Source organism: Oryza glaberrima, chromosome 4, assembly GCF_000147395.1.
Source record: "Oryza glaberrima chromosome 4, OglaRS2, whole genome shotgun sequence".
In the NCBI taxonomy this organism is placed as follows: Eukaryota; Viridiplantae; Streptophyta; class Magnoliopsida; order Poales; family Poaceae; genus Oryza; species Oryza glaberrima.
In genome coordinates, this window is record NC_068329.1 from 13,623,684 (window position 1) to 13,645,622 (window position 21,939).

Genomic DNA, 21,939 nt, shown 5'->3' on the forward strand with positions numbered 1-21,939 from the left:
AACTCAGCCTTAGAGTAACTTCGAAAATTAGGTTTGCCAATATTTGCTGGCTAATGTACCATCATACCCTAAATTTTACAAAGCTTAATTAAGTTTCATCAAATCGTATAAAGTCACATCTGGTTTTTGATTGCCTTTAAGTTCTACGGGGCAAATTCTTGGAATCTGATGGGATTCCATCCCCGAGTGACAATGCAATCAGTTACAAGTTACAACTTCAATCCAATTCTAATTTTTGAGTAACAAAAATACTCTCCGTTTATTGAACGGTAATTTTCATCATAGCAATATTACAGAAATATTTACCAAGAATTAGTTCAATTGCTCAAAATGAAAAATCTTCCAAAAAAAAAAAATCCTCCATTTCAAAGAAGACAACGAGTAAGGTAAGCGCAGGTGGTATGGTGGTGGAGTCGTGAGTACATCAGCGATGATTTTGGTCTTACTAAAATTATGTTACAAACTAGCCTGCATTGACTCCACCCACCAGGATTCAAAATACCGGTGTCTACAAATATCACGCATATGCAGGGCTAGTTTGTAACATAATTTTAGTAAGACCAAAATTATCGCTGATTTCTGTCTCTTTAAACGCAATCCTAAACAAGGTGTAGCCGTGTGGTGTTGCGCGTGCGGTGACGCAAAAGGAAGACATCAAACACACTGAGTAGCAAACCGACCTCCGCAGCTTCACGGAAGGCCAGGATGCAACGATCATCCAATGGACGGTCCAGATCCACCGCATCCACGTATAAAATCCATCGCCTCCTATCTCGCGCGACCCCCTCTTCTTCCAGCCCTAGCCCCCCTTCCCCCCGCGCCGCCACCTCCTCGCTCTCCGCCGCCGCCGCCGCCGTCTCCAACTTCAAGATGGTACGTAAGCCGCCGCCGCCGCTTCGATCTCGATCCCTCGAATCGGCCGCCTCGCATGGCTGCGCGCGCCGTTCGTTTGATCCGTGAATGATAACCGCGATTGATTTTTGGGTTTTTGTTTGTTTGTTTGTTTGTGTTTGGGGGAACGAGCAGGTGCTCTCGAACGACATCGACCTGCTGAACCCGCCGGCGGAGCTGGAGAAGCTGAAGCACAAGAAGAAGCGCCTCGTCCAGTCCCCCAACTCCTTCTTCATGGTACTACGCGCCGCCCTATGTGTGGATGAATTCTCTTTGCACGGCAAGAATCTTCTAACTGCTGAGTTTTGCCCTTGTGTGCAGGATGTCAAGTGCCAGGGCTGCTTCAACATGTACGAGCTTCTTCTTGATCCGCTCACTCTCTCTCCATTGTTAATTTTTCTGTTGTTATGTTACTTGTTACCGCCCTTTGATGCTTGATGTGTGAAGATTGAGATAAACTGTTTTTAATTTTAGTTATGATTAAGGATGGTTTGTAGAGTAGGTTTAGATATGAATTAGAACTGGTTTGCAGAGTAGTCTTAGATATGAAATTGATTCTAGCAAGTGAAACCATCGCTTATTGTTGGTATGCATTGTTAATGCGTTGTGTTGTAAGTAAGTCGGATAGCCTAGATAAGAAATGGAAATTAGCGTGGTGATGATACTGCTTTTGTTATCGCTTCAACAGTCAAGTGCTTTTGGCATGTTTTGGAACGACCAGTCCCCGTGAACCCCTGATAATCTGGACTTAAATCAGATGTACATGAAAAAAAAAATCACACCATAGGTCGCCCAATCGTTGAGGTGATCATGAATTCATCATTCGCACTTGTAATATTGTACATAATTTTGTAGAATGGCAAATCTGAAATGTCCAATTCTGCTTTGTGATGTATCCGGCTTGTTTGTATAATTGTATTGATGATCAACCAATTCAAAGAAACCAGAAATTGGCGCCATCTCTAAGCAATATAATTTGCCTAACTTTGCTTTAGACATCTTGATCTAATGTTGGCATCTTCTAACCTGTATGTCTTGCGGTGATTGCAGAACGACTGTATTCAGCCACTCCCAGACCGTGGTTGTGTGCCCGGGCTGCCAGACCGTGCTCTGCCAGCCTACTGGTGGGAAGGCCAGGCTCACGGAGGGCTGCTCCTTCCGCCGGAAGGGCGACTAGGTTAGGCTGTGTGGCTTGTTGTTACTGGGACAGAAATGCCCTGCTGAACAATACTATCCCGTTACCCTTCCTGATGTGTACTCCATAAATTTTGTTAATTATGCCTACCTGTTTACTGCCCTGCATGATGTAGCAATGCGTTATGTATCTTGCATTTTGTGCTGGAGAAAGCTACTTCGTATAATGCGTGCCCCTCCACCTTGTTCAATTCTCTCTGTATCCAAGATTTTGGTTTTTGGTTTTAGCCTTGCGTTGCTCATGAGACTAATTTGCTTAGCTGCAAAATATTTTGTTACAGTGCCAAGTACCTGGATATATTGTCATGCATTTCCTTCTTAGAATGACATCAAGGGCACAAAAGTTTCATGTCAGGTTTCTTGGATGATTTTATTTTGCTCTAGGTCTCGAAAAGTTTAGGGTAGATTGTAGCCAAAATAATCCTTACTAAATTTGCCAATTTTGGCAAGTTGGTAATATTGTAAAAATTTTGACAGAATTTTTTATGTATTTACTAAATTTGGTAATAAACTAAACGTAGATATTTTTTTTTTGATAACTTTGCTAAAAATAATGGTATGGGTGAAAATAACATCAATGTGAACAGTCCATTAGAACCGGCCCTGGGTCTCCCTCCTATCTCTTTCACTGGTATGTGGAATTACTACGGCTCTTCTCTTTCTGTTTGTCTTTTCCGTCATTTTCCTGAGCTCGAGCTGTGGTGAAGACGGTATTACTATCAGGGTTTACGATTCCGACGAAATCCGGTCGGATTTCGTGAAATTTTGATGTTTCGATGAGGCTCGAAAGTAAAATCCGTTTGACATTTCGAGGAGTTTCATCCAAATTCAAATTTGAATTGATAAAAAAAGAAAAAAAATCAAACAAAATCTTATAAATACTATGATATTCATAGAACCAATTGTGATATAAATTTTCGAAAAAAAATGATGTATTGTGTGTATTTATTGAAACTTACATCAAGAAAGAAAATAATAATAAAGAATTAAAAAAGAGACAAATTACCGATCGGAATTTCGCCAAAACCGACTGGTTTTCGAGAACTTCGGCAAATTAAGGGATTTGTATTCAAATTTTTGTTTATAAAATTTGTTTGGAATTTACTGGTTTTTTATCGGATTTCACGAAATTCCGAATTTTGCCGGTGACTGAAACGGAAGGGGCTGTCGGAATCGTAAACCCTGATTACTAACTACACAAAAAATCATATCGAAGTATATCCAAGTCCAAGACTCCAAGAGATCAGAACTTATGCTGAAAAAAAAAACTAACCAAAGCAAGCAAAATCTTGCAGCAATTAAGGCCCCTTTGAATTGTAGGATTGAGAAAACGTAGGAATAGGAAAAACGTAGGATTTTGATAGGAATGTAAGTGTAAAACAGAGGATTGCAAAACGCAGGAAAAAAACAAAGGATTGCAAAACGCAGGAAAAACACATGAATGACTGTTTGATTGAACGCAGGAAAAACAAAGGAATGACCGTTTAATTGAACCACAGGAAAACAACAGGAATTGGATGAGAGAGATAGACTCAAAGGAAAGTTAGCAAGAGGTTGAAGCTCTTGCTAAATTTCCTTCAAAATCTCTATAGGATTGTCCATTCCATAAGAATTTTAAAGGATTAGATAGGATCCAATCCTTTATTTCAAAGGGCTTCATAAAAATTTTACTCTAGGATTAAAATCCTCTAAAATTGTGGGATGAATGCAGTCATTCATCGCCCTGGAGTCTTTGAAAGGAGGCACGCTGCATCTCACCATGGGGGCAAGTCTAGGCCTGGTAGGTTGGTATTGCCGTCCATCGCCATAGCTCGAGCTTTCGTTCGTCCATGCTGATGGTGATTTTTATTTTTGAACCTTTTTTTAATTTTAAAAATTAACTCTTACAAAACTTATTTTTAAAATTTGACACGCCACACCGGTTTTGCTAATTAGCTTGTACACGCAACTTCTCTAAGTCGTGCCGCGTGGTGGACCCTCGTCACCTGCACATGGGTCTGGTGGGCACGAACGTCAAGAAAACGACAATATAAAATCGTGATTAGCGCTGGTTATTGATTCCATCTAGTCTAATTTGCATTAGTGTTGGTAATTGCACCCGTACTTTCAATTCTGCAATCTCCAACTCAAATTTCAAAACTTTCATCCCAAAGTTTAAAAACTTTCAACTTGCATTCAAAAATTTCAATCAAATTTCAAAACTTTAATATCAGATTTCAAAAACTTTCAACTCAAAATTCAAAATTGTCAACTTAAATTCAAAAACATTCATCTCAAAATTCAAAAACTTTCATTTCAAAATTCAAAACATTCAACTCGAAATTCATAAACTTTCAATTCAAATTCAAAACTTCCATTTGAAAATTCAAAAATTTTAACTCAATATTTTTTTTTCATTTTTTATTGTTGAAGGCTAAATGATGAGATTAGAGAAGGGATTAGACCTAAGCATTACAGGTGTAGCGCTAAGTGCTAGAATTAGTAGGGGAAGCCAATAAGTGCGCCACTTACCGTTCTAGCGTGTGTGTGCGCGCACTAGGAACCCTCGACCACGTAGCGGGTGACAGTTTTATCCTTCTACACTAGTGAGGGTAGCGTGACCAAGTAACGTTATCACGCTAGCTAGACTAGCGTGGCAGTGTTGTTTTGCCACGCCAGTCAGCCAGACATGACAATCTCGCGCTTGTACCATGCCGCCATTCTACACCTCGCCATGAGCCAACCTCAAGCATGGCATGCAGCCACGACCCACGAGCGTCGTCGGCCACGGTTAGCCGGTGAACTTGACAAGGCGTACAGGTGGCCAAGAACGCAGCAAGTGACAGCATACTCCAACTCGACAGCATTGACCAGTTGCGCGAAGGGAGATATTTAACTATTTACCACTCTTACAAGTGGCAATTAAGGATTAATCATTGGACACACATATTATAGACACATGAGGGCCCACATATTGTAGACTTCGAGTGATAAATCCTTAGTTAGCATATCTTAAAAGTGACAAATAGTTAAATGCCCCGTGTGAAGGAGGACCACGATGGGTAAATCGTCAGTTCGTGGATCACGATGCTACATCGACTAGCTAATCACGCGACTTGTGCACGTAGTGGACCAACATTTTCATGGAGCTCGGCGACTAATTAGAGCAAGGATAATAGTAAGCCATAAGCAAAGCTATATGATTGTATAGCAGAGATGGGTAAAGAAAAATAAGAAGTGTTGACTCTCATACAAGGAGTTGCTCCACACATGCTCCAATAAATATGTAATCAATTCGTAGTGAAAGAAAAAGGGATGAGGAAAAAAATAGAGAAACTTTATAGCTAACCTATTATATATACATATTAGCTCTACAATATTCTTTTAGCTAGAAGTGAGCACTGCTTTTAAAGGTGCTCTTAGTCACTCGTTACCCCTCTCTCTCTCTTTCCCTCTCTCAGCGCATCATCCGAGTCTATGTGGCAATGTTGCCGTCGACAATCAGGCCACTACTGTAACTGCTTTTATCATCATGCCAATTAACATCTCCTGCACTACCTGTTTTGATGAGGATTAGGGTACCAATCTTCCGTTAGGAACTGATAAGTCGATTGTGGAGACTCAACGTTGATGATCCATATATGAAGTGACAATTTTTATATGAGTACTATATAAAGTGACAATTTTTATATGGCAAATATTGTATCCGAGTAATAGCCTTTTTTTGGCATGAGGGAGTAATATTAATGCAGATTACAAAACGTGACTAATTTAAGTACAATAAACTGCCATTGATCAAGCTCATGAATTACCACGAGGTGCCAGATGACGTGATCATGGAGTTCTATGTTCAGGCTAATATACTTAGAAGCCAAGGAGGCATAAGACAAACCATCAAGACCGCCTACATGACTATTTGGTTAGATGACTTCGATTCAATTGTCAATTCTATTTGGATGAAACAAGGAATAATTGTACAATTCTGGAGTTTGCTTTTTGATACGGATCAGTTATTCAGATTAATTTGTGCCCAAACACAGCCTCTATCTTGTACCTATAAACAAAACATCGGAGTATGGTACTGCCAGCGCAAAATCAATTGTAACCAGTTAATACATGACAAGGATCAAGTATAAGAAGTCAGTACAACACCTCACCAGTGGCACATACATATGTGATGTTTGTGTGCAGCACTGCCACCCAGCCGACACCGACGACGATGAAGCTGCAACTGTGGCCCAAGGAGATCAACAGTGGCGGCACGGCATTCACATTCTTTCTGGGCAAGCCTCGATGGACGCGGCAGCGCATGCTGCTAACATAAACCGTGTCACCGATGGCCATTGACGACCACCTTCCGCGGGATGACGTGCGGGAGGTGTCATGAATTTCTATATTCAGGCTGCTATACTTAGAAGCAAATGAGGCATACACCAAACCATCAAGATTGCATACATGAATCTGTGTTTCGATGAGTTCAATTCAAGTACAAATTCTATTAGGAAAGAACATGAAATACAAGTATAATTTTGGTGTTTGCTTTCCGAAATGGATCAGTTATTTGAAATAATTTGTGCCCAAACTCTGCCTTTGTCTTGTACCTACCAACAAAATATCGGAGGTCAGTACTGTCATCGCAAAAACAATCTTAGCAAGTTAGTACGTGACAATGATCAAGTCTTAAAAGTCAGTATTGTTCGTACCGGGCCGATGGTTCGGCCGGGAAAAACCGGAAGCAAAGGTCTCCACGGTTCAGTTGCACTCCAACACCCGACATGCATTCAACCCGGATTAAACCGGCTGAACTGGCCGGGTTCAGACTCAACTGGAGGTTAAACCGCCTCGGTTGGACCGGGCAAATGAGATAATTGGGCCATGGTAAGGCCCAATCCATTGCATTCAGGCCTAGGTGCCTGTTCTTTTGACAAAAATCGCTGAAAAGGGTTGTGGCTTGGGGACTCGAACGTGGGTTTTGGCACTGAGACTGCTTGGTTCTAACCATCCCTCCTTTGTTCACTTGTGTTTTAGAGTAATATACATTGTATATATTGCTATCGAACTGCGGTTCAACCGCCGGTCCACTGGTTAGACCGTCGGACCAGTGAAACAAAGGGTTACCCGGGTCACTCTCGGTCCAGTTTTTCACACTTTGGTACGTACGTGATGTTTGTTTGTAGCAAGCACCACCACCCAGGTGGCACCGACGACGATGGTGCTGCAATCGTGGCCCGAGGACAACAACGGTAGCGGCGCGACGTTCACATTCTTTCGGGATAAGCCTCGGTGGACACGACAGGGCATGCTGCTGACATACACCGTGTCACCGACAGCCACTGACGACCACCTAGCGTGGGATGCCATGCGGGAGGCGTCATGGAGTTCTACATTTAGGCTATTATATTTAAAAGCAAAGAAGGAATACGTGGAACCATCAAGATTGTATACATGAATATTTGGTTTGATGAGTTCGATTCAAGTGCCAATTCTATTAGGATGGAACATGGAATTAAGGTACAATTTTGGTGTTTGTTTCCCGATACAGATCAGTTATTTGATATAACTTGTGCCCAAACTCAGCCTTTGTCTTGTACCTATAGACAAAACATTGGAGTTCGGTACTGTCATCACAAATACAATCGTAGCCAATTAGTACGTGACAACGATCAAGTATACGAAGTCAGTACTGCACCTAACACAGTGTGATGTTGTGTGAAGCACCACCACCCAGTCAGCACCGATGATGGCGATGTTGCAACCGTGGCCTGAGGACAACAACGGCAACAGCCCGACGTTCACGTTCTTTTAGGGCAAGCGTCGGTGGATGTGGCATGGCATGCTACTGACATACGCCATGTCACCGACGGCCATCAACGACCAACTAACACGGGATGTCATGCGGGAGGCGTCATGTAGTTCTATGTTCAGGCAACTATACTTAGAAGCAAATGAGGCATACGCCAAACCATCAAGATTGCATACATGAATCTTTGGTTCGATGAGTTTGATTCAAGAGCCAATTCTATTAGGATGGAACATGGAATACAGGTACAATTTGATGTTTGCTTTCCGATACATACTAGTTATTTGAAATAATTTGTGCTCAAACTCATCCGCTGTCTTGTACCTATAGTATAGACACAACATCGGAGTTCGGTACTGTAATCACAAAAACAATCGTAGCCAATTAGTACGTGACAACGATCAAGTCTAAGAAGTCAGTACTGCACCTCGCCGTCGGCACATATGTACGTGATGTTTGTGTGCAGCACCCCCACCCAGCCGGCATCGATGACGACGCTGTTGCTACTGTGGCGTAAGGACAACAACAAGGACGACGCGACGTTCATCTTTCGGGGCAAGCCTCGATGGACGCGACAGGGCATGCTACTGACATACGCCGTGTAACCGATAGGCACTGATGACCACCTAACACGGGATGTCGTGCGGGGGGCGTCATGGAGTTCCATCTAAAGGGAACTATACTTAGAAGCAAAGGAGGCATATGCCAAACCATCAAGATTGCACAGATAAATGTTTGGTTCAATGAGTTTGATTCAAGTGACAATTCTATTAGGATGGAACATGGAATACATGTACAATTTTGATGTTTGCTTGCCGATACAGATTAGTTATTTGAAATAAGTTGTGCCCAAACTCAACCTCTGTCTTGTACCTCTACAGACAAAACATCAGAGTTCGGTACTGTAATGACAAAAACAATCATAGCCAATTAGTACGTGACAACGATCAAGTCTAAGAAGTCAGTACTGCACCTCACTGGTGGCACATAAGTATGTGATGTTTGTGTGCAGCTGTTGACGAAAAAATCGAATACACCGGCCTGGGAGATCTGCTTAGCTCCTGTGCAGGTCCAAATCTTGGTGAGGTGCGGGCGTGCCAGTCAGTTTGATCATACAACTGACAAGATATGCAAATAGTAGATCAAAAAAGCCGATCGGCTGACAAGCCGATGGAGTAGTTCTAGCCGATAGCCGATAATAGCTGATGCCGATACCAGCCGATAGCGATAGGGTTTAAGCAATCGGCTATATGTCCAATGTAGATAATGATATAAAGGCAATCGACTGATGACGATGTAATGAAATAACAATATAATCCAGTATAATCCAATCGGCAAAAATGATATGATAAATAAGCATTGACCTGAAGGTTAAAGCACACATCGGCTGGAGGTCCGATGTCATGAAATCCACAAGATTAGATTAAACAGTGAAACCTTTGTTGTCACCGGCTAAATCCAACTTATATGTATATGCAATCCTTATGAGCCGATGCAACGTCCAGATAACTCACCGGCTGAAACCCTGATGAAACCCTTATTGGAAATCAAGAAGCAGGCTAGATTATGGTTCTAAGCACGATTTAGTAGATCAAACTTAACTGATGCAGCACTAAGTATGAAAAGAAACATAATATCTAGACAATCAAGCCGTTGACTGAGTTTTCAGGGTGGTAGATGTCTAAGCTAATCTAATCTAGCAACACGATTTAGCCGATACCGGCAGAAACCCTAAAATGAGAAGCAGCCGATAGAGCTAAATTGATATGCTAAGACTAGATTAACAGAGACATATGATAAATAGGTAGGAAAATATATCATCCAAACCAGAGCAATCCAAGAGGTCGAATGTCCTGATGCTGCCTTGAACGACGTCGACGTAGATGATACAATTGCCTGGGCCGGCGGAACATTGGACTTACCCCTTAGCCGGAGATCGAACACCGATGCAGCCCCGCGTCAGGTGCCAAGTCCGGCCGGACGATAAAATAAAGTAGAAAAGGTAAAAGGTGGCGATGCGCCGAATTGTATTGATCGTAGCGATAGATTACATAGACCCTGGGTGTACATATTTATACCCATGGGTTGATAGAAGTACTTGTCGGACAAGAAAGAAACAATTTCCTAAAGATAAAAGGAAAAGATAAAGTCCTTATAGGACACTAAACACACTTTCCTAAAGATAAAAGGAAACTAACAAACTATTCCTAATTAATAGATAACTTTCCATGCCGCATTCTCTTTGAACTCGGTCTCTTCTGGATAAGCTTCCTTTAGTAGATCAATTTCCTTAACCGAATATAGCAAGAATCTGACAACTGACGACTTGACAACTCTTATCGGCTAATCTCAGGACTTCGAAGCCGATGACTACTCCGGGCTTACCAAATTTCACTGTTACAACAGCACCCCCACCCAGCTGGCACCGACGACAACGATGTTGCTACCGTGGCCTGAGGACAACAACAATGGCGACACGATGTTCATCTTTCAGGGCAATCCTTGGTGGACGCGACAAGGCATGCTGCTAACATATGCCGTGTCACTGATGGCCACTGACCACCACCTAACACGGGATGTCGTGCGAGAGGCGTCATTGAGTTCGATGTTCAGGCAACTATACTTAGAAGCAAAGGAGGCATACGCCAAACCATCAAGATTGCATACATGAATTTTTGGTTCGATGAGTTCGATTTTAGTGCCAATTCTATTAGGATGGAACATGGGATACATGTACAATTTTGGTGTTTGCTCTCCGATACAGATCAATTGTTCGAAATAATTTGTGCACAAACTCAGTTTCTGTTTTGTACCTATAAACAAAACATCGGAGTTCGGTACTATCATCACAAAAACAATTGTAGCCAATTAGTACGTGACAAACAATCAAGTGTAAGAAGTCCAATGACCTCTTAAGATTTTGCAACTCTTTTTTCAGTATGAAATGAAGTTGGGCCTTCATCTTTCGAGGAAGAAACAATGAGCAGTCATCGAGTTCTCTTTGTCACCCATCCTACTTGAAAGACCCTAGGTCGAATTTATCATTCACAACTGCAACAGTAACATTCAGCTGCACCGTAGAGACATTTGCCTGCCCATTATCGTTCCTATCATTGGTAGTGCCATTAACAATTGAGAACTACCAGACTCTACCAAGAGACCTACACCCTCGTTACCATGTCCATCTATCTCCACTAATGGGGGCTCCTATGTCAAAGTCTCCTTGGGTTCTACTATTGGTTCATGATTTGTTTCCAAAGAATGACCACAATCTAAGGACACCGGATCTAATGTACATCGATTTGTACCACATGTTGTAACCACCACATAACGGACTTGTGAACTCGAAACACATGCAACATACGTCAACCACTCCAATTCACAAGATATGGGCATCATCACAAAATGTTCCCTTGATCTAACCCCTGCATCATATCGCCCTTCCATGCTACGTCTGTAGGTACGATATGTTGCATTTTAGAATGGACCCGATCACATAATTCTACCAATGTAGGAATGGCCGCAAACACTAACCCATCTACTTTCATCTTGTCGACATTTGATGTCGCGATTCCGGTGTTTGCATCGTATGGGGATCGTTGGTACTAGTGTATACGCGAGACTGAGGTAAAAGAGACGGAGACGGGGATTTTTATACAGGTTCGGGCCCCTGAATTGTCAGGTAATAACCCTACATCCTGTTGGCCGAAGCCGGTATTGCTCTTATTCACCATAATCACACCAGTACAATATTTGGGGTAGCCTATCTAACTGTTGTCGACATGGCGGTCTGAAGGTCTGACTCGTAGTCGACAACAGGGTAGTCTTCCTCCTCGAGTTCATGCTCGGCGAGATCAGAGATAGTGCTTTCGTCTCTCCTGACAGTATCCGGAGACACCGTAGAGGACTAGCCGTGCTTATCCCTGAAGTCGATATCCGGCGTCTTGTCTGGGCGTATGTTGGCTTCTATGTTGATCTTGTGTCTTGATCTATTGTCCTGTGTCCTCTATGGTGGGTGTGTGGATTGTCTGTCTCCCCTCTCCTCCTAGGGGGCCTTGTATTTATACCCATAGGTGTCCCCTTGTCCAAGTAGAACTAGGGAAATCAATATGGATACAATCAAGTAGTCTTTGTCGTTTCCATGTAGAACTCTGGTTGTCTTTCCTTATCCAGAACTCCTCCTATATCCGCAGGTTGTTTCCGTATAGGACATGGTAGGTGGTGGGTCCTGTCGAGATTTAGTCAACTACTATTAGGTATGTGGTATCCATAACCCTGACAGTAGCCCCTAATTTCGATGCAAATGAACGAGTTCATATTCTCAACCACAAACCTTGTAGGAACTGTTATCGAGCTCACGTGACCATTCTCGATGAGTTCAGAGATAACGTTAGACTTCCTTTATCAGCCTCATGCGGGCACCTAAAGGGTTTGTCTGAGTCAATCTTTGATGTCAACCGAGAAAGTACAGAGCATACGACTAAGTCTCCCGTCTTGCTGTAATCGAAAATTTGGATTGAAGTCAAGAAATTTATCTCGGCGGGTACACCATCTCTTCATTCCGTATTCCTTGTCGACATCCACCAACCGTTCTCGAGTAATCGAGTAGGCGTAGAGTCTGCGACGAAGCCTTGTCAACATTTGTCGTACTCGCCTTAGTCGATCTTGGTGTAGAACCATAGAGACATGGAGTCTTCGATAATGTCGAATAGAATTTTCCTGAAATCAATACTCAGAAAAGAATATTAGATAGAAATAGCCCCCGAGCGAATGCTCAAAGGGTGACATGTTATAATATGTATGGAAAACCAAAAATGAATTAAACTTACAGACCAATGTTTTTTATATGAGCGTCTACTCTTTTACCGACTTCGATCAGTCAGTTTGTTGAGTTATACACTCTCCCTAGCCCCCAGCCTTATCGTTAGAGAATCGTTCTCGGAGGATAAGGCTCTTGGACCTTTGACCTGCCTCGGTTGAACAAGCACTGATCCTAGCCCCCAGTCATGAAGTTGGAAAACCCAATTTCCGATTACACGGCTTGGTTAATACGCACGGCGAAAACTCTTACACGACCAGATCTTACATGGTCTTTTGTCTCTACAGGATCCGACAAGGCCTTATCCGCTCTGGGCGTCCCCAGCTGAAGTTCCCTTAGGTTCCTCGGAGGCCTTGTCAAGACGGCGTAAAGGGACATTAGGATAGGTTTCAACGCTAGGTGTCTTTTGTGGTAACGGATCTCTGGGTAAAACACTTGGCGATATTGTGTACCTGATACCAACTTTGTTGAAGTAAAGGTAATGGGAGAATCGCTACACCTCTGGTCAAGAACCAAGTAATAGTCCTAACTCAACCACTAGAAGTAAATGTACGAGAGATCGCTACGATTGACTAGTTGAGAACCAGTGAGTAGGTGTCTCTCGATCATTTGAAGTCGTGGTGCGAGGACCGCTGCGTTGCTGCTGTAGTCATACCTCGACCATCTGAGGTTGCGGTGCGAGAGATTGCTACGTACTGGTTCGAGGACCAGCGAACGAGTAGAGTTATCTCTCGAACACCAATGGAGGTTGCGGTGCGAGAGATTGCTACGTACTGGTTCGAGGACCAGCGAACGTGTAGAGTTATCTCTTGAACACCAATGGAGGTGCTAGAGTTGGTTTATTACATGTGTGTCTCATGTGGCCAGCATGACTCACACACCCAACTTGTAGCATATCTGGATGTCCGTTCGCAATCATGTCGGGTGATCAAGCCGACGGTGTTCGCGAGGAATTATCCGTTAACAACCTTTTCTCGAGTAGTCCAACCATGGTCGGTGCTATGAGATAGGTCGTTGGTCTTCGTTGGTAGGTTGGGCACGACGACTCTGCATTTGTCGAGATCGTTCTTGATAATGCGGTGTACTTGACCACAACCTACTCGAGTGCTCAATTGTTCCTGAAAAATGTTTTCTAGAAGGCAAAACATATAGCAGATAATATCGAGTATGTACTAAAAAAAACTGCATGGATCTTCTAGCATTATCAGGATATAACGAGCAGATGTAAATATCAGGCATTATGTAAACCGTAAACAAGCATGATTTATACATAAGGAAAATAGAGCGAGCCCCCAGCGTTAAACCGTTGTCGGCCTAACACTGGAAACACTCGCATAATAGATATTGTATAGAAAACATGCTCTAGGTAAACATAATAAATTATAGATCTGATAATGCTGTATGATCTGAATAGGTATAATAAATTGTAGATAAAATATTGCGTACCTTTGTAGATACATGCCGGATGTATCTACGAAATTAGTAGATTAATTTAAAAAACCAATCTACCAATTACCTTGTTGCATACTCGTTCGACATCATACGATCTGACATCTTTTGGTACACCGCGAAGCTTGAGGCTTGGATGATCTCGATAGACCAAGTTGTCAATGACGATGATGGTTCCGATCTGATTAGGTTGGATCTCCCTCTCAGCTGAAGTCGTCGAGTAGCTCGTTATCGGAGAATCCATCTCTTAAACCCATCTCGTCGAAACCTTGAAGCACCAAAAGATCCCCTACCTGACGCGCCACTGTCGACGTTTAATGTCGCGATTCCGGTATTTGCATGGTATGGGGATCGTTGGTACTAGGGTATACGCGAGACTGAGGTAAAAAAGACGGAGACGGGGATTTTTATACAGGTTCGGGCCCCTGAATTGTCAGGTAATAACCCTACATCCTGTTGGCCGAAGCCGGTATTGCTCTTATTCACCATAATCACACCAGTACAATATTTGGGGTAGCCTATCTAACTGTTGTCGACATGGTGGTCTGAAGGTCTGACTCGTAGTCGACAACAGGGTAGTCTTCCTCCTCGAGTTCATGCCCGGCGAGATCAGAGATAGTGCTTTCGTCTCTCCTGACAGTATCCGGAGACACCGTAGGGGACTAGCCGTGCTTATCCTTGAAGTCGATATCCGGCGTCTTGTCTTGGCATATGTTGGCTTCTATGTTGATCTTGTGTCTTGATCTATTATTCGGTGTCTTCTATGGTGGGTGTGTGGATTGTTTGTCTCCCCTCTCCTCCTAGGGGGCCTTGTATTTATACCTATTGGTGTCCTCTTGTCCAAGTAGAATTAGAGAAACCAATATGGATACAATCTAAGTAGTACTTGTCGTTTCCATTTAGAACTCTAGTTGTCTTTCCTTATCCGGAACTCCTCCTATATCCGCAGGTTGTTTCCGTATAGGACATGATAGATGGTGGGTCCTGCCGAGATTTAGTCGACTACTATTAGGTATGTGGTATCCATAAATCTGACACATCTCATCAAACTTTCCATTTGCACTAACGGTTCCACCAGAATCACCACACGATCCATCTACATGCGTAATATTCACATGCAAAGCAAATACTTATTATAGAACAATGCAACGGCGCAAGACAACAACTTGGACACGAAAATATGCACTGCATGCACGACCTTATCGTCTCTTCATGTTCACAATAACCTAAAAGGCTAAAAATATCATGTTCGTGCTCTGCCATGTCTAAGCCCTGTTTTAACCATATCATTCAAACAAAAGAAGGTATTTTCCATGTAAATGTCACAAACAGAAACGAAAACTACTTAATAATATACCCCGATCTACCCTGATCCATCCCCATGCACCTCATTACCACATATTCCAACAATATTATATTCAACCCTAGACATTAAAAATAGATGAAAAATTTAGAGAAAAAACCTCAAAAAAACATATACCTTTCGTGATGGACTCCCAGTCAGAAGGGCTTCAAATCGGACCAAAACACCCGTGATTTGAATGGATTTGAGAAGGGGGGCACAGGTTGCTTTGAGTTCTCGCACAGAGAGAGGGTAGAACAAAGGGAAGAAGAGAGAAAGGAGGAAGAAAGAGGCGGCGGCGATGGATAGGGGATATTTCCTCCCACCACTGCAGGCGGCGGCGGCGGCGGTGGATAGGCGTGGTTGTACCGAGCCTTGCGTGGCAAGCCACTGCCGTGCCATGCTACGTCGGCTCCCTCTTGACTGAGTCTACCCGACGTCCGTGTCACGGGGCACTCGGTGCCACGCAATGACCGGTGGCATGGACGTGTAGTTTAGCCACGCCAGTGCCAACCGCGTGGTCAAATGGTCTATTTTGAAAATAAGTAGATGGATGGTCTATTATTAAAATTATTTAATAAAAAGATCTAAAATAAAAAAAATCGATGGATGATGAGCAGTACGTAGCTCTTTTGGCAATTTTTGGTTTGTGTTTCGGCTTCTCTAACATCTTTTCTTTTGCAACTTGTTGGCATCAACGCTTATTCAACACTAGATGAAACCCCGCGTGTTGTTGCGGGAGTTTAGTAAGATAACTATAAGTAAAAGTAACGTGTATATATAAAATGATGATTCAAATGTAAAAGTAAGGTGATTTGGTTTTATAAGAGAAGAAAAGAAGGGAGATAGTTTGGACCATAGATTAATCATCTAATAGCTAAAAATAATTGAGGTGATATGACTTAATAAGAGAAGAAAAGGAGGGAGATAATTTGGACCATAGATTAATAATCATATAAGGACTAAAAACAATTGCTATGATATGGTTTAATGAGAAAAGAGGGAAATGACATAAACTAAGTGAGGATATTATAAAAAAATGATGAAGAGATCTATTGAAATATAACGTGAATTATGTGGGATGATTATTTAACATGCTTGCATTCTAAAAACTATAAATTTAGTAAATTATAAAATTATAGATAATATAGCATGCTTGCATGATGTTTAAATGTAATAATTGTTAGTGGATGATGATGTGACATCTTTATATCTTAAGCTTTAGCATTTAGTGTGTTGTAATTTTATAGTAAGATAGGATTAGCATGTGGATTACCTAGATAGAATTAGCATGTGGATTACCCATGATATTAGCAGGTGGATTAATTAGCCATGGTTGCCAATTGCACATGCTTGTGAACTTGTTACCAATCCGTGCATTCCCTTAACCGATGGAACAATGGATCATTGCCTACTGCGTAGTCGTCCTTCTTCCATTTCCTTCTCACGTGTATGAGGTTAGCTCCTTCCTGTACATGGGTATGTTTAGATCCCACACAAAATTTTACACCCTGTCACATCGAACGTTTGAACACATGCATAAATATTAAATATATGCTAAAAATAACTAATTGCACAAATTATAACTACTTTGCAAGATGAATCTTTTAAGCCTAATTGCACCATAAATTGACAATGTGGTGCTACAATAAACATATGCTAATGACGGATTAATTAGGCTTAACAAATTCATCTCGCAGTTTAGTTACAAATACTGTAATTAGTTTTTTTATTAATGCCCGAACACCTCATGCGACACCCTATATAATACCCGATGTGACACGCCAAAACTTTACACCCCTGAATCTAAACACCCCCATGTAATCCTCGATTCAGTAATTTATCCTCAAATCACCCACCTAGTCAATCCCCAATAATATGAGCATGACACATTGTAGGACTGGAAAGTCAAAACAACTGATTTTGTTTCTCATTAGAGTATCTCCAACAGTCTCTCCATCCCACTCTCCAAGCCAAATTTTTACCATTATAGTAAAAAAAACATACTCCAACAGCCTCTCCAACCGGATGGCTAAGCCATCCGCGACTGGCCAAAACCCCCCTCCACTAGCCAAATTTGGCCAGCCAAAAATCACTGGCCAACCATGGGCTCCACACAGATTTCCCCTCCCTCCATCACCTTCGGCTCTTCTCTACGATGGCGCAGGCGGCCACGACCTCGACGCTGCCACCGACGCAGGCGCCGTGCATCTTGAACCCACGCCGAAGCGCCACCATCATCGTCGAGGTCGCCAGCCGCTGTCGCCGTCGTCTGCACCATCGCCATCCACTGCCGTCATCCCCGAGGTTGCCGTTGCTGTCATCGGCCTTCTTCGGCGTCAGCCATTGGCGGCATGACGAGGGCGACGGGGTGGCTCGACGGCGAGGGAGGAACGAGGAAGGCTGGCAAGGCGCTGGAAGGCCCGGGCCACTGCTTGCCTTGCCGCGCCGGAAGCCTCGCTGCCGCTTGACTCGCTGCGCCGGGAGCCCCGCCGCCGCCACCTAACTTCACCGTGTCAGAACCCTGCGGCCGCCGCCTGCCTTCGCCGCGTCAGGACCCCCGCGACCGCCGCCTGTCTTCGTCGTGCCGGAAACCCACGGCCGCCACCTGTCTCGCCGCACAAGGGAGCGGGAATGTCCGCGGCCGCCGCCCCGCCGGCCATCGACTCGCGCTAGAGCGCCGTTATCGCGCACGCCGGAGACCTGCTACCGCCTCATCGATCCGCCGGGTGGGTTGGAGATGGGAGGGAGTGGCGGTGGCGGCGTTGCTCGACGGAGAGGTTGAGGGAGACGAGGTGGCCGGTGAGAGCTCGGCAGAAGGGCACCGGCAGACGGAGCCCGAGCATCGGCGGTGGGCGAATAGGGATGGGGCGGCGGTAATAGAGGGGAGAGGGAAGGGGATTTGGATAGAACGGGAGGAAGAAGAAAGTTGTAGAGACTGACATGTAGGCCCTATTGTCATATACTCAGAATAGAGAGGATGAATGGGAAGCTGTTGGAGTAAAAGACAGTTTGACTAGCCAAATTAGATGAAGAGTTAACCAAATAGATATTTGGAGAGTGGGATTTAGAGAGATTGTTGGAGTTGCTCTTACACGGTAGACATGTACATACACACACAGCACTCACAGTCACATATCCGTGAGGACATCCTCCAAGAGAATGTGTTCTCCCAATTACAGGCTCGAAGAGAGTTGCAGTTTCTTTCATACCAGTAATGCTAAACGGGAAAACTTTTTTTTGTAGAAACGATATTTATTTCTACAGAAGCGAATCTCGGTCGCTCATGAATTTTTCAGATTTACCAATTTAACCAATTTATGCTGATTGCAATACGATATTCAAGGAAATTAGAGGGAACAAATCACATTTATATATGTCTAGGATAAAAACAGTTAAAAATGGTACCACTCAAACAGAAGCAGACACTTCATCGGGCAACAATTTCCATCACCATTTGCATTCCATATGCACTAGTTAAAACAAATCCAGCAAGCCTATCATTATCGTGCTTTCGTTTGAACTACATTGAGAAAAGAACATCCTCACTTTTCACACACACATTTCTCAAACTACTTTAAATAGTGTGTATGTTGCAAAAAAAATTTTAGCAAAGTTGCTTTAGAAAATAATATTAATCTATTTTTTGAGTTTAGAATAATTAATACCCCTCCATTTTTAGCATTGGTCAGTGCAAATTAATCATTGAGGAATGCATATACTACTTAATGAATCATATATTGATGACTCAACTCGTTTCATGTATATTATAACTTATGCTTTCATCTTCTCTCCTATCAGCATATGTTACAGTAACATAAGTAGCACATACATTATCTAATTTTATTTCCCTTCTCTCATTGAAAACTTTGAACTCAGATTTAAAAATTCTAAGTCAAAATTTTAAAACTTTTAAAATATAGCTGAAAACTTTTAACTCATGTTTGAAATTTTTCAAAAATTTTAAGTCAAGATTTGAAAACTTTCGAATCAAATTTGAAAACTTTAAACTGGAGATTTGAAACTTTCAACTAATATTTGAAAATTTTCATCTAAAAATTCAAAACATTCACTTAAATTTAAAAACTTTATAACATATAGTTGAAAAATTTTAACTCGGGTTTGAAATTTTTAAAAAATTTTAAGTCAAGATTTCAAAACTTTCAAATCGAATTTGAAAACTTTATACTGATGATTTGAAACTTCCAACTAATATTTGAAAACTTTCATCTCAAAAATTCAAAACATTCACTTGAATTTAAAAAAACTTTAAACTCAAAATTGAAAAATTTTAACTGCACTCAATTGGAATGAGTCTGAAGAACACTTGCCCCCCTCACCGTCTCTGTGTCGACTTTGACATTCCCATCCACTGTTGGGTCCCTGCTTCATTGCGGGTGTCAAATGACTCGAACAAATCCAACCAAAATATGAAACCAGTGCTTCTCTTGATCCCAGGATTAGGCGTGCACGCTATTTGGCACCGGGATGCTCACTTCGTGCATAATCGCACTAGGAGCACTAGCCGCCATGGCCCAAACGAAAGTCAAAAGACCTCTAGCTCTTAGTTTGATTGGACATCTAGGTTATATTTGTATCGGTTTCTCATATGGACCTGGTTTCTTGCATTTGCATATGGAACAAGTCCTCTTTTCAGAATTTTTTTCTAGTCATATCAATCCAAATAAATCAGTCTTTCTACATAGTTCAATCTTTTCGTATTAGGCAAGAGGATAGCAAGTTCAAAATTCTGTCTCAGTAGGAGAAATAAGAATTATAATAATGCAATAGGAAAGAGCGTAAACTCTATGTCAATTTCTAGAAGTGCGAGTTTATGACTTCGAGTCTGGTTGTGGTACATCATTTCTGATGAAGGCATCAAGGCTGAAGAATGAACGTGTTCAAGGGCTATCGGAGAAACATAGATAGGGTCAACCACGGAACGAACAATGAAACTTTAAGACATGTTTTTAGTACACGTTCACTTGCATCACATACACAAGTGCTCTCTAAACCCTGCAATAAGGTCACCCATAGCACGGGGAGTTACCTCAACCCCCGGGCCATGATATTGGAGGACCAACGGGTCACACGACAAGTGGACGATCGATTTTTGTATGATCCATATCCTTCGGCTCTTCGCCTGTAGGTGGCTTGGCGTGCAGGTCGTCGATCTTTTAGCTCTTTATCGGTGTGGAGAAAAAATCAGAATATTCGGGAAAAGATTTATGCTAATATGGAAAAGGGATCATCAGCTAAGGTTGTGATTGGAGCTAGCGCTATCCATTTACATAATGAGTATACAAATTATCTAGTTGTATAATCTGTGCAGAAGGTAACGAGAAAAGCCATTTCTCGATCCCCAATAATCAAACTTTCATCCTTTCGACGATATCCGCTATCGTCAAGAGAAACCTTAAATCTAAAACTTTTAACTTAAAATTTACACGTGATTAAAAAAATCATGAAAAATCCGCACGAAGAAAACCACGAAAAGATTATCGCGCGTGATTAGGAAAAGGAAAAAGTACACCGAAGGTCCCTCAACTTGTCATCAAGTTACAAAATCGTCCCTCAACCATAAAACCAGATATATCACATCCCTCAACTTTACAAAACCGTTCACTTTAGGTCCTTCGGTGTTTTTCACCTCGGTTTTATCCGACGTGGTGGCTGAGTCAGCATGGGACCATGTGGGCCCCACATGTCAGGATGCCAACTCATCACCTCTCTCTTATTTCCCCTCCTCTCCCTTTCTCTCTTTCTCTCTCACTTTTCTCAGGGCGGCCGGTGGGTACGGAATGCCGAGGAGGTTGCCGGGGCAGTCGCCGACGGGCGGCGCTGTGGCGACTGATCTGGCCGGGGGCGCAAAGGAGGGAGGCGGTGCCTAGTTTTGGAGGGTCCTCCCCTCTTCTATCCCTTCTTCCTCTCTCTCTTCCTCGCTTTGGCGGGCCGATAAGTAGGAGGAGAAGAGGTCTGGTGGCCGGTGACGAGCAACACGATGGCGGTGGCGACTTTGTGCGGCGATGACAAGGATGGGGTCGACCTGTAGCTAGAGCGCTGCCTTTCCCCACAACGTAACTCCCGCAGCAAGTGCACGCGAAGAGGGAGGAGGCGGGGAGGCCAGCAACGGCCCGTTCCTCGTCGTCGTCGTTCTACGGCTACGCCGGCCGCCGGACCTCTTCTTCTCCCCTCCCCTCGGCGACGCGCGGTGGAGGAAGCCGACACCACCAACTGCGCCCTCTTCTCATCACGCACCGGTGCCGGTGCTCCAGTCCGGGAACCAGCGGGGGACGCGTCCACGGCATGAAGCGCCCCCAAATAGCGCTCCCCGAGGGCGTCATGGTATGGGCTCCTGTCGATCTCATCCTCCATGCCGAGATGGGCGGCGGCGCGAAGCTGAGTAGGGGGCGGGCGCCGCCGGAGTTGGGCTGCGACGGCGCGCCAACAGCAGCCACTGACACC

General features: G+C 43.2%; 1 protein-coding gene across 1 annotated transcript; it reads left to right on the forward strand.

Annotated features, from left to right (window-relative positions):
• Positions 1-705: 705 nt before the first annotated feature.
• LOC127769409 (40S ribosomal protein S27-like) lies at positions 706-2,276 on the forward strand. Its single transcript, XM_052294996.1, has 4 exons — positions 706-873; positions 1,027-1,128; positions 1,213-1,241; positions 1,942-2,276. Exons 1-4 carry the CDS (start codon positions 706-708, stop codon positions 2,066-2,068), a joined length of 426 nt encoding a protein of 141 aa, XP_052150956.1. The 3' UTR covers positions 2,069-2,276.
• The last annotated feature ends 19,663 nt before the right edge of the window (positions 2,277-21,939 follow it).

Excerpts from the sequence above, each read along its gene's own strand:
- LOC127769409 (XM_052294996.1), top strand. The coding sequence starts at position 706 with ATGCAACGATCATCCAATGGACGGTCCAGATCCACCGCATCCACGTAT. Across the intron at positions 1,129-1,212 it reads CCCCCAACTCCTTCTTCATG|GATGTCAAGTGCCAGGGCTG; the intron begins GTACTACGCGCC and ends CCTTGTGTGCAG. Across the intron at positions 1,242-1,941 it reads TGCCAGGGCTGCTTCAACAT|AACGACTGTATTCAGCCACT; the intron begins GTACGAGCTTCT and ends CGGTGATTGCAG.